General features: G+C 40.8%; 1 protein-coding gene across 2 annotated transcripts in view; it reads right to left on the bottom strand.

Moving 5' to 3' along the window:
- The window catches only part of TJP2 (tight junction protein 2), a 27,949-nt gene extending 16,232 nt beyond the window's left edge, over nucleotides 1–11,717 (bottom strand). The window contains exons 1-6 of one of the 2 annotated variants that reach the window (XM_010161641.1): nucleotides 11,646–11,717; nucleotides 7,702–7,755; nucleotides 5,344–5,468; nucleotides 2,934–3,036; nucleotides 1,634–2,213; nucleotides 2–98 (exon numbers count right to left, since the gene is read on the bottom strand). In XM_010161641.1, the coding sequence (XP_010159943.1) occupies nucleotides 2–98; nucleotides 1,634–2,213; nucleotides 2,934–3,036; nucleotides 5,344–5,468; nucleotides 7,702–7,755; nucleotides 11,646–11,717 (1,031 nt within the window). Of the gene's footprint in view, nucleotide 1; nucleotides 99–1,633; nucleotides 2,214–2,933; nucleotides 3,037–5,343; nucleotides 5,469–7,701; nucleotides 7,756–11,645 lie in introns of those variants that run through there. The other variant, XM_010161643.1, reaches the window with a different exon arrangement.
- Nucleotides 11,718–14,061: the final 2,344 nt, after the last annotated feature.

Genomic DNA, 14,061 nt, shown 5'->3' on the forward strand with positions numbered 1-14,061 from the left:
AATGATATCCCCTTCGTGAAGGTTGCCGTCTTTGGTTGCTAGGCCAGTGCGGGTCATTTCTTTTATGAAGATCTGACTTCCAAGCCGGAGACCATATTCTGGAATCAGATAAACAAACCACTGTAGTTCAGAAGATGGCCGAGTATTTTATGTTTTTTTTTAAAACTACAGAGTGTGCATGCAGCAGCACACCCTGTTACACCACAAGAAAAGAAAAGAAAAAAACCCACGGACCCAGTAACCCACTTAACCCTAGGCGCTAACTCTCCTGTTTCTGTGCTGTCGCCACAGGAAGAACAAACACCCATCACAGATGGATGATTAGTGGGCACCTTTAACACCAAAACAATGTCTTCATTCTAGACATGCTTATTAACATGCTGGACTAGGTTCTCTCTCTGTATCCTATTTTGCATGGCCTAGAAAGGGAGGGAAAAGGGTCAGGAAGCACTAATATACGAGCTGGGTTTTTTTCCAGTTGCTCCATGCTGACCCTGTCCCATCTGTCCCGCAGTAAGAGTCTTGGTCGTTTCAGGAAAAGAAATTCTTTCTTTTTTTTCTTTCTCTCTCCCCTTTTTCTCTTTTCATCCAAGTCACTTAGATCAGTGTGTTTGCTACTTAAAAAGAAAGGCACTACTTTTAAAACACACAAATCCTAGAACAGGAAAGGAAAGTTAACTGGTTTTTTTGAGTGAGCCTGCAGAGTATCCACACAAAAGGCAGAAATTATTACAGAATTACTAGCTACACATAAAACTTCATAAATACACCTTAAATTTCTCCTTATTTGTATACTTATCTGCATTATCTTTACAAGTGGAAACATTATATGCAGGGGAAGAAGAGGAAGGAGGGAAAGGAATCCTTGCCAGAGTCAGTGAAAAAAGAGGTTAGCTCCTGCATACAAAGCTTACATGAGCAGAAGATTCTTAGAAATCACAACAGGGCAGATTAGAAAAAAACCCCCAACAACCCACAAAACTCTTATTGCTACTCCTCCACCACCCCCAGAAAAAAGGGCCAAACAGAAAAGAATGTACAACCTAATCTTGGATACAGCACAAGTCTTTATCTCACAGCACATAAGAGATCAGGCTTTTGGCATTCATTTACACACCCCAGTACTCAGCAAGGAAAGGCTGTTTCAGGTGTTGCCATTTCATTACTCTTTAACTACATCATGAAGTATTCAGAACCAAACAATCCTTGGAACTAATTTAATTATACTGGAAGAAGAAGTAGATGAACTATTAAAGGCAGAGACTGCTCTTCACCCTTTGTAGCTGACCCTTCTGTAGACGTGCCAAGTGTTATCTGAACCATGATCAGATTCATGTTTCCCTCCATAACCAGAAGAATAGGACAGAGAAAATGGAAAATCAAAGGACACATGGGCTTGCAAAGACTGAAACAATTTGGGTGAACAGTTCTTTGTTCAAAGGTGAAGTTCAAGGTGCTGGGGCAAAAACCCATCCTAAACCAGCCAGGAAGAATGAAAGAACAATTTAAGCCATCAGTTAGAAAACTCTTGCACTTGACCTGTGAAAGCAGAGAATAGCCAGCTCCTCTCCTCCCCCACCCAAACCGCATGCTGTGTTAAAAGCCAATTCCTCTCCTCCCCTGCTGTACCTACCTTCGTTATGTCGGCCCTTTGTTAAGAGGACACTAACCGGTCCATTCTGATCCTGCGGTCCTAGGTACTCATGCTGAAGGTGTAGATCAGGCGTGGGACTTCGGGAACGAAGCCTGTCCTGACTTCGACTCCTCACTTCCCTCCCGTATCTAGGATCAGGCTGAGAGCCGTGACTGTAACTGGGTGGGCTGTAGTCTCCTCTGTAGTCCCGTTCATAGCCGCCATCCCTGTCGATGCTCCTTCCCCTGCTCCGATCTCTTCTATAGTCTCGATCCAAGCTCCTGTCGACGCTCCTACCACGACTTCGATCGCGGCTGTAGCTGCATTCCCTGTCACGGCCTCGGCTTCGGTTCCGCCCTCTGTCTTGTTCATCTCTATAGCTCTGATCCAGGCTGTTTCCCCAGCTTTGGCTGCGCCCTCCATTACCAGTATGCCAGCTCCTCTCGCTATAGCCACTTCGAGCACTTTTGCCATCAAATTCTGCGTGGTCATCCATTACATCTAAAGCTCTGTCCTCATAGTCAAGGGAAGGGCTTCTCCTCAGTGCAGCAGCCTGCACTTTCCTTGGTCTTTTCACTACCTGTTCAGTGCAACACGAAACAAACAAACAAACAAAAACTTCCAACGGTCAGAATGTGAAATTTGAAGATGAATATCCTTCACACTTCAAACAGAGGTTGGGAAGATAAAAAAAAAAACACAACAATGTTCTTTTTACAGAACAACCAGTAAATAGGATTATTTAGATGTGCAAAAGAAATATTTACTAATTGGGAGGATAAAGAACAGAATTAAAAAACATATCAGACCAGCATCTTTTACCTCTGCGAGACTGTGAATAGTAAATACTGGTTTTCTTTTCCCAGATAACTTCTAAAAAATGTGACAAGGCTCCAAAAGAGAGAGTTGTAGGTGCCTCTCTCAACTAATGAAAGCCAATCCAGACAGCAAATTCTTGGACAAGGTCTGTGTATGCAGGAGACATCATTTGTCTCACATAACTGGTTTTTTTTTTTCCCAACTACTACCCATTATTCAGTAAAAAGAAAGATTGAGGACATATATTTTATTCCCAGTTTTTCAAGAGGATTAACTTTGACACTGTTGTTTAATTTCCAGTTGTTTCACCTGTAGAAACGATGTCTTTGCCTTTTTTTTTTACTTACTTTGTGCATCCTACTGAGCAAAGGCTTGCTCGGCCGTACGCATTTATAGTACACCTCAGAGAAGAAAACCACAGCCTTGACTGGTTACACAGATACAAACCACTGTAGAGTGAATACACTTGTAATTTACTTACAATGGTCGCCACTTTTCCACTTTTACGAAGCTGCTGGACTGCAAAAGAATGTGGAACATTTTCCATTGGGGTCCCATTAACTATGACAACCCGGTCATTTTCTCTGGAAGAGGGGGCAGGAGGGAAAGAAGAAGAAAGGATTTAAGAGGAGTTTTCATGAAAACACTGGAAGAAAATTTCATTTTCTTTCAGGAGGAACCTATGGATTTCATTCACTTTAACAGGGAGTTTTGTTTAAAAGCTGTGTTATACAGGCACTATAATACCTCAATACTAGAAGCTTTCAATATGTTTAAAAATTACACTTTGGGTAGCGGTGCATATCTTTGTACAGGTACTATTTCCACACTAAGCATCTTGCCATAATATCAGAGAAGATTTTGGGGTTTTAAAGAACATTTGTGATGACCATTAAAACTTTAAATTTTTTTTTTTTTTTCAGTTCTTTCAGAACTCCTAGTCTTTCACACCTTGTGCTAAACTTTTTTCCACACCAACATAGGAATTCCAAGAGACCTTCAAATTGCTGCAGCCATAGCAGTATTCAGACAAATCTTGAGAAGTACCACTCCAGTATACTTTTCTGAAAGGCTGCTATTCAGGTCCCATCTACTCTCAAGGAAGGGGGTGGAGGTGGGGGGTGGCCAGCGTGGAAACACAGCCGAGCTGTAATACAACAAAAAGTCCTCCCTACCCTAAAACACAGGACAAAAGAGATGACTAACTCTATTCAGACCTCCTGCATGTCAAATAGACTATAAAGACCTAACTCGGAGATCCCCAGAAGCCCCATTAACACATGATTAATTAGAAAACATACCTTGCAGAAACGATTTCAGCACAAAAAGTGCAGGAGATTAAGAAGAAAAAATGTAACCTAACCCTCCTCATACTAGTTTATTCCTGTAACTACTCAATTTACTAACATTCCAGTCAGAGCATTAGCTCAACCCATTACTGGTTGCCGTGCCATTTTCTGTTAGATAAATCTTTACTACCCATTATTTTCTCTTCACTATAATCAAGTCACATCACAAGCTTCTTTTTAAATAAGAAGATTACATACTTTAAGCCTCTCTTCGTAAGGGACTTTACCTCCTGAATTATTTTTGTGCCTCTTTTCATACCCTTCCAATTCCTTTACTGAATGAGTATGCCAGAACAGCACACTATATTCCAGTATCCGTTTCATCCAGGCTTTATGTGAGAGTTAAAACCGTTCTCTTCAGAGCCCATACATCCAAAGCCAGTATCACACTTAATGTTTTAACACTGCGTCAAGAGCTCCCATCTGTTTATGCTCACTCTACCCTAAAAAGGATTGATAATATGCAATTGTCCCACACTCTGAAGGTTAGGCTTACATTCCCTGTGTTTGGAGAGGAATGGCTGTGCATTCAGTTTTCTTCAGAACATGTTTTGTCTGAATGTGCTTAAGTTGCTTGGTATTGCCTCGTCACCATCAATTTACCTAGGACCTTGCATAATTTGTGGATATGATTTTATTCCCAAATTGCAGGTGATAATGGAGGGATGACAGAGTTGTGTTGTGCAGGGATCACTGCTATAAACCCAAGGTTTTGCATGTTTATGTCGAGAACCGTTTGTCACCTGCTTCACAATAATCCTTTTATCCAGTCCTTCAGTAACTACTTCCATGTCAGCCTGCTCATTACCTCGTCAAAGATCAACGTTTGGCAAATGGCCAGGATCTACTTATTTTGAGTTACTGTTACTGCACAACTCTGGCATTCTTCAAAATTGTCCAGTTCTCACTAGGTATTCCAGGGCAAAGGGTGAAAAACTGAACAGCAGTGGGCTAGAAACTGTTAATCTCAGCTTACACATTTAAAATTATTTGTTCCTAACAGACGTTGCCTCACCAAGGATGATGTTAGCAAAGGACTACAGAAACACTTTATTTCAGTGCTGTCTGTCAAATATAAATATTTAGCAAACATTTTTGTTTGTCTTCCCCCATTATTGCTCCTGGCACTTTAGGAGTGAAGACTCTTCGCTAGGCTAACTTAAACCATGATTTAAACTAATGATTGGTTACTGTGTTTCCTGAAGGAGGAACAGGGAGAAAGTTCTAAGTTACTACGTATTTCTATTGTTCCTTTAAAAGAAATGTAATCTTAAGAGAAACATACTTAACTATGAAAGGTTTCCAGCACTGCTGAAATGTAATTTCTTACAAAACAGCAAATAAAAACATCTCCTGGTGGAGATTGTTTGTTTTGTTGGTTTATTTTTTTAAATTAAAACAGACATCTAGGTTTTCACGAGGGCATTGTACCTTGAGTGGATTAAATCACAATGACTTTCACCAATCCTGTCTGAAGGTTTTACATATTCTACAGCCGTGCCCCTCAAAATATGCCAGACAGAGAAATAAGAAACTACTTACTGAAGTAATCCATCTGCTGGACCACCTGGGAGAACATCGGAAATGACTATCGATGTTTCACCATTTTCAAAATGAGGGTTATCTCTGCCGCCAGAGACAGCGATCCCGAATCCTCGTTTTGAATCCTTTACAACAAAAACAAATGCAGCAAAACTCAATTCCATCCACAGGCATTTTGATAGGGAGAAAGAAGAGTGACATGAAAGATCCTGTACTGGCACTCTAACTAGACAGCATTTAAAAATATAGTTGTGTGCAGAGAGTTGCAGAACTACACCGCACATCTAGAATTAAGAAGGAACGGGTTTACAAATCCCCGTAACAAGATGCCATGTTTCTGTGTTCCAAACCTCATTCTACAGCCTTGTGACGGTCAGTAATTAAGCAAAAGACTCACTAAATTAGCCTGCATTTTGCTCCGCCATCCCACAGGTTACTCATGCCAAATCTATTGTAAGATAAATCTATTTTGTTAGTGATGTTTGGGAAACTAGAACAGCTTTCCCAGGACCTCATGTCCATAATGATTGCTATCCAGTTTGTAACAACTACTTACCCCTTGATCAGACTAAATGAGACCACGACTGATTACAAGAAGTTCACTGAACTTGTGAATTCTCTATAATCACCCTCTCTCACAATCAACTGTTTTAAATATGTATTTTGTATCAAACGTGTCCTCATGTAAATACCAGAACCATGAAGGCCCTAAGATGGCATTCATAACATCAGGGAAATACTCAACAGGGTGCAAAGGAAGCATGTCTTAGAATCATAAAACCACAGAATGGTTTGGGTTGGAAGGGACCTTAAAGACCACCTAGCTCCAATCCCCCTGCCATGGGCAGGGACACCTTCCACCAGACCAGGTTGCTCAAAGCCTCATCCACCCTGGACTTCTATCTGGACATCTATCTTCTAGACAGATGCCTTCTATCACGTTAGACTCTTAGCATAACTGATCTGCAGACAAGAAGGTGTGCACAAAACTCGACGTTTAGTTAAACGTACAGGTTTACTTTTACCAGCTGTTTAACACGGACCTCATACAAATTATGCCACACTTAAACAAAACCTTTTAACACAGTGGCAAAGTAATGCACCAAATCAAAGTCACGCTTTTCCCCCAACGCACATCCGGCATGTGTTCAACATGACATGCCAGCTCTTGGTCCACTAATGTCACTATTAAGTGGTTATTTCTTTGAGGAAGAAAAAAAGCTACTTTTATTCTTTTTTTTTAAACAACACGTCACTTGCTGTACCACAGCTGAAAATATCAAACTTCTTCCTGTGTTAGACAAAACAACACAGAATTCAAAATAATGGTAAAATTCATTAGTAGTGGTTGATGCAGCAAGTCTAATAAACCTTTGCCTCTTCAGGGGCCTCAGCCTGTCTCTGAGGCAAAGAAGGAATGCTCATTTAATTCAAGATCTGAAAAGTTGACAAACACATGAATTAAAGTCTGTTTCTGCCATGTTTCTCCAGTCTACCTTCTAAGCTGAAAAGCAACCTTTTCCCAACAATTCAGCACATAAAACAGGTTGTGTAGGAAAGACTGCTATTTTACCTTGGGTCATCAAGCTGCGTTCCTTGCAGGACATGTAAAAATTAGTAAGCAGCACTGCACAGGCTGCTCACTGTACCCAGACCATCAGAACAGGTGGGAAGTCCGCCACCGCCGCTGCCAAAGAGTGCATCCTGTACCATGGTGTGGTAGCCTGGTCCCCACAGGCCACCAGAAACGAGGTCTACATTCTTTAACTCAAAAGAACTCGACATAGCAAGATACACTTACTCTTTTAGTAGAAGAATTGTTGAAAGTGACATCTATAGTCCATGTATTTTAGAAATTTTGATGACAGTAACTTTCCACTAGATTCAACACCGGTAGTATATATACATATATATACACACACTTTAATATCTACCAGTGTAGAACATATATATGTGTATACATCGTACATATGTACACACACACACACCATAATCGGTGGAATAACGTTCAGTGATTATTATAAAGCTTGGATATTAACCACAACTGCTTGATAGAACCACCTGCTTTAAGGTTATTCAGTGACGAATTTAGCTCTGTGGCTGGCATGGGGCATATTATACTGTCATTACAAAGACCGAACCGTAGCAAATATAGTGCTTCAATTGTTAATTAACATTAAAGACTCACGCTATTGTATGACTAACTAGTAATCAAGCTTTAAAGTGAAAACCAAATCTGATTTGGGCAAGCATTAACCCCATTCTAGACTCAGATACGCTAATAACATCTATTGTAAAACGTATTTAGATTAAACCAGTGCTTGCATATTTTAAAACTAAAAACAGGCACTCACTCACCTTTTGTAAGGTCACAGTGTACTGTTCCCATATCAGCTCTTCCATGCCTGGGGCCTGTTGCACACAGAAACCAATCAGTAAAACACAAAGCATACAACTATCTAAGTTAAGATGTGAAACAGCCCACTAAAACACAGTTATAACAACAATATGCATCTTCTAATAATTTGGAAGAGTTAGTACGAAATGGATGTATTTCAATTAATGAGGGTTTCTCTTTAAAAAGGCAAAACAACATTAAAAGGTCTGGGGCGGTAGGATCCCTTCACATTTCACTGACTTAACAGTTCATTCTGATTTTCTGGAGAAGTCTCATTCAGGAAAAGCATTTAATTCAGACCACACTAGCATTATATAGCCCCAATTCAAATAACACATGAAACACTCAAGGAAGTTTTGGAATGCAACAAGATTGTAATTTGAAACTGTGGTTTTCAAAACAAATTAGTCGTCAGAAATTTTGCTTCTTGTTCATGTGGATTTAACAAAATGTTTCATCCACTATGAACTACATGAGTATTTAGGTTCCCCTCAAGAAATTAAATTTTACAGGAAAACACAGTATATCACTATATAGCACTGGTGTATCCATTTCTGTGACACTTCTCAGAAACATTTTTTTCCCCACATTTCCAGTTAAAACTGATCCTCAACCGATCAGTTTATCTTACATGATATAACCTGAAATCTTTCCAACATCACAGCTTAAAATATAACACAGAATAATCATCCAGCTGTGACGCATCATATAGCACACATCCAGCCCCTTCAGTGCCTGCCCTGTAAAACGAGGAAGAAAATGAGCCACAGTATTTTATGCACTGCAAACACCACAAATTGCAAAACACCCATTGCAGAATAAAAATCCTGACATTGCACAAGCATGTGCACAAACACACTCATGCCGAGGTTTATCTGTTCTTACTGCTGAAGGTGGCCTTCTTTCCTGAAAAGCTAAGAGTTTGCTCAGAAAACTGAAGTTCAGACTGCTCAGTGTTCACTTAACGGTCCTCTTAAAGGAATTAAAGGGATTACTGGCAACTAAACTCCAAAACAATAGAAGGAGAAGCGACAGAAGGAGTGTATGCCTGTACTTTGAATCATCCTCCTCATTTCCAGAGTAAAAGTCTTTTGGATGTACACAACCTACGGATGCTGTTTCTCGAATGCAAAGAACCCCATGATGTATTATTCTTCCAGTCGATTCTGAGCACCCTGAAGAAGAACTAGTTTTATATTTTTCACTGCACATTCACTGTATTGAAAAACAAACTTATATCCTAAGTCTTGCTCAGAGTTCCTGAGAGAATACACAAAAAAATCAGCATTCTTACCAGGAATTTTACAACACTGAACAGTGTTAAATTTCCACTGTTCTCCCAGAAAATGAGTAACGCTCTCTGGTTTCCAGAACTTTTGGGGTCTAATTAAAAAATTCATTTAAAATATCTGGAGAAGAGGATGGCTTACATTAAAAATAATACAAGTGACTATTTCTAAATTTCTACTCATCAGTGAGTGGCATTTATAACTGTTCTTATTAAAACATGTATGTCTTGGGTCAGGGAGTTACTCTGCCAAAGCACACAGTGAAATTATTTTATCTCATATTCCCATTTAATCAGCTGACATGTCAACTGTCTCACTACGTGTATTCCTTTACACAGAGAACCTTCCGTAAGTAAAATGTTTCTCCTTAACCAAGCACTTTTTCTGAGCTGCTGTCGTGCTGCGGTACACTGAAGTGACTAGGCTTGCTTGTCTGGCATGTATGAGAACGTGTAAAGAATTTACCTGCTACAACCCTTGGCTACACCATCACTGTCCTGATTTTCTATATGATACTTCTAAGCTCTGCAGAAAAACAGTCTGTGCTAAATAATGACCTCAGTGTCATTTACATTCCAGCTGACTTCACTGAAGAAGGTTTTAAAAATGAAAGACAGTATCAAACGATGGGTAAAATTTGAAGGACAAGTGGTGGGTTCAAATTTTGTAGTAACAGGGGAGATCAAAAATCTTTTCCATCCTACTCACCGTGTAAAAGACTCCACAAGTTTCAAGTCTAAGAAGAACATTACTTAAATTCAGACTGCACTGTATGCACTTCTTAGTGACACTGACTCCCAGCCCAGAGTTCTGGGTCCAGCTCTGCACAGGCAAAATAGCACAGCAGGCAGGATGCAATCGATGACAGCTTACAGCCCTTGGGGACAAAGAGCTGCACCGCTGCCCTACTCGTCCAGAAACTCTCATACCAGGTCGTTCAGTACACTACCTACTAAAGGAAGGCCTGACACGACTGCTTCAATACAACACCACAGAGAAAAGACTAGGGAAAGCACAGTAAAGATATTGGGAAGGGATTTATGGCTATGAAACAGGAATTTCCCTCCAGAAAACTAGACCTCCCAGGAGCAGTGGCACCAGTAAAACCTGTGCGCAGTTGGAGATACGCATTGTGTAGTACCTCAAAGCACTGTAAACTAACAGGCTTAAGTTTATTTTGCTCTGACAAATAAGTCTCATGGTTAACTGGTCACAAAAATAATGATTAAGAATGAAAGAGAAACTACTGGCTACAGACACTACAGTTAAGGTCTTGCAAGAGGTTAAGCCTATGGTATCATCTCATCTGTAACTAGAAAAGTTCCTCATACTATCAGTAACCATCACAGGTACTTTCTGTGTAAATTTGGTGGGGGGTGTGTATGTGCGTTATTTTCAGCTTGAAACTCTTACTGAACATTCAGCAAAAGCTATTTCAATAATTCACTTTTAAATTTGTAAGTATTTGTTGAAGTACACATTTTTAAAAATTGCTCCTTGCCAAACTGTCTCCCATTTGCTGTATCCTGTGAAGTGCACTATGCACTTGCAAAGCTGACTTTGTGCAACATAACTACCGAGACAACAGCACGAGTCCTGCCATACCCCCAAAGCTGGCAGGCGCTGTAATGCAGCTCAGGGAACTGAATGGTCACCTTGGAAGCCCATAAGGCACAAAACACATCTGTACTCCCTCAAATCTCTAAGCAATAATCTCTTTAACATTCTAAAACGTACTGCTGCTTGCCATTGCCACGATGCTAACCCATACTGACTGAAGGATTAAAGGAGAAGGATGAGAGGGAGGGAGAAACTATAAATGTTATAAATCATCAGCTGAGGCCTCGATCAAAACTAAGATTGAAGCCTTCACTACAATTGCAAAATTCCTGTATTCCCTGTCCAATAATGACTCTCCTCTGAATGCACCAAGGGAGGGGGGGGTGTTACAAAAAGCCTCCATCACCTTGCCAATTTCTTCAGCTGTAAGGAAACACAGAGGGATCCTCAGCAGCCTGTGCATCCCTTGCAGGATCCCAATTTCACTGAGACTGTACACCAAAAGGCTGGAGAAGGAGAGTCAGGGAAAAGGGTTAAGAACCCCATCTACAGTTACTAACAGTAACTGTTCTGCAAGTCTATCCAGGTTTCACACACATAGCAGGCTACCTGCAGTAAGTGCAAATTACTGTAATTAGCTAGTCTAAATTCATTAGTGACTAAAGTCAGTCCATTTCTAATTAGAACACCGCAGTCAGGATTTGCTTAAAGCTCCCTAATGCTCATATCCCAAAATGACAGGTGCTTTCTACATACCCGAAACAGACTGCTTAACAGAATCTTTGGCAGGAAACTCGTCAAAGTGCTAAAATCGTCCGTGTGCTACGAACAGGCAGCTGTTGCAACTCTCACTGACGGTCCTCAGAAATTTATGCAATCACTTGCTACTGAGAGACCACCGAAGACAACTTCATTCACACCGAAAGAAGAACAAAACCAGAAGACCTGCCACAACGGCTATCTGGCTATAAAACTGAGTTGGAGAGGGGAGGGATATACAAGGAGGGCAGAGGGGGGGAAAGACTTGGAGCAAGATGCAACAAAAAGCAACTCACGTGCCCTTTCAAAATCCCCAACTTTTTGACTGCATGTGACCACATTCTCTGCAGAGCTTGAGCTGTCTTCATTGTTGCAGGATATAATCTGTGAGGGGACGCTGTACATCCCCGTCTTTTCATCCGTTTCCACCACTCAACATGGTTATGTAATTCTAATACAATAGTGGCCTACATACTCGAACAAATCCTGCCATCCGTTTCACACAGAAACACATCAAAACCACAGCAGGGAAATCTACCAGGAGTTTAACTAACTCTCACTTTAAGAGACACCAGGAAAAAGCAGTACTGTAATTTTTTTTTTTTTCTTTAAATTGTCAGAAACGGATTGATATGTAGCAAGTTACTCTTCTTCCAAGCACATATGGGTTCACCTTACCAGGAACCTACTTGAAACTTTAAAGAAAGAATGTTTAAGCAGCACAGTGCCAATTGAAAATTTGTATTTTGATTAATGTTTTATAATAAAAATTACCATTTGAACTCCAGTGTCTCAGGAACACTGTTGTTTAGCAGCCTCTTTCAAGTTTTAACAATTTAACTGCTGAATCCAGGAAGTCCTTATGCAGAAACAACTGCATACACGTCTGTAATCCCTTCAACTGCACATGTGAAGTTACCTGCTAAACACTTGCAGAACTTGTGGACTTGGCTCTACTAAGCAAAAAGAAAAAGGAAAAGAGAAAAAAATTTACAGTAGCCACAAATAACAGGCAGTCCCTCTGCCCACAAACATTTAGCAAGGTATTTATAAGAATGATAAGCTAATCACACAGCCAAACAGATCGCTTTATTGGAAAACAGGTCAAGCGATCAGCTCCAACCATGCTGCGCGAGTGCTGCGAAATTTAAGCCTTCAGCGAGCTTTTCCGCGAGACTGTACGTAAGTTTGTTCCACGGGCAGCGAAAAGACAGGAACACATGCCAATGTGTACACAGTGCTAACCAAAACCTCCATCCGCAAACCACATTTTTCATTTGTGAAACAATTTTAACTGCTGAGAGCAAGAAATCAGACAGCAGTAGAAAGCGTGGAGGGTACTGCGGTTTTTTGTTGGTGTCCCCCGTCCCCCATTTAAAATCAAGACTGAATTCAACAACCTGTGTTCCGACTGTGAGCCCATCTCTGGACGAGCCAGCAGCACCGGGATGAGCACGGGCCTCCACCTTCAGCGCTGAGCTGCGAGGGTGAACACCATTCAGCCTGCACAGAGGGGTGTGGGAGAAGGGCACTGACACCAGCCTCTCACCGGGGCTTCCCACTTTCAGGGCACACATGTGGCTGGAAGCAGTCTGAGACTGTCATGAGAGTTTGGTTAAAATAGTTTAGAATCTCCATCATCACTGCTAAAGAAAAAAAACCCCAGTCCTCCTCTGAACAGATTCATGGTCACAGCTTCCAAAACTGTGTTTTAAATTTATTTATTATCACAAAAACAACAGGAAGCAGAAACAAATGTAAGGGTGTATTTCAGGCTGCTCTAGCCCTGCCTTAGCTCTCCTGCTCTCATCCTCCTCGCCCTGACAAAGCTTCAACAGCATTTCAAACAGAGAAATATCACCAAAAAAAAAAAAAAAAAAGGGTGATGACATGGAGAACAAAAATGGAGAAACCCTGTCCATGAGCTGCAGTGATTACGACAGCATGGACTCTTCTTCCTTGTTTTTGGTCTGTCTTTTCTCAAAAGGAAAATGAGAAAGACGGATGGATTGACTCCACCAAAGTTTAAAAGGAATCTGAAAATAAATAAAGTAAAAATAAAAAAAAAATCAGGAAGTCTAGGCATGTTACTGCAGATTTTCTTGCATAATCAGAAAAGGAGTTGTGTACAGACTTATGAGTTAACAGGAAAATGAAGGCATGTGAGTATTTCATTTTGGAAGAAAACAATATTTCCAGGATAGGAATTCCTCTACTAAATTGTTATTTTAAAGATGGAAACAAAATCTTTTTAATAAGAACCCAAGCAGGCACTGCATGAGACACTCTCTTTTGACCTTACCTGCACATCTCTTTACATGGGTGTCTCCTCACACATCACCTAGACAAGGCTGTGTAAGCAAGCAGAAGGGAAACCTGAAATGGTCTTGTGGCTGTGCTATGGAAGTGACATCAAAAAACACAGGTCATTCCCCACCCCCCCCCACCTGCTACCATGGACTTAAGCATAAAAACCTTGAAAGGTGAGTCCAGGTTTTCCCTAAAGACAGACTCCTGTGCTGAAGATGATCAAGAACTTCAAGTTTAACTGAAAGTTATCCACCTGTGAAGGATGGGGACAGAGGCTCTTCTAGCCATCGACATGAGCAGCCAAGTGGAGGGACTCCAGAGCTGCATCAAGATGTTGGTAGCATACCTGGTCTCAAAGAGCAGATACATTATCAGAGGATTGCACCTGGGTTGGGGCAATCC

Source organism: Eurypyga helias, unplaced genomic scaffold (genome assembly GCF_000690775.1).
Source record: "Eurypyga helias isolate BGI_N326 unplaced genomic scaffold, ASM69077v1 scaffold20411, whole genome shotgun sequence".
NCBI classification, from domain to species: domain Eukaryota; kingdom Metazoa; phylum Chordata; class Aves; order Eurypygiformes; family Eurypygidae; genus Eurypyga; species Eurypyga helias.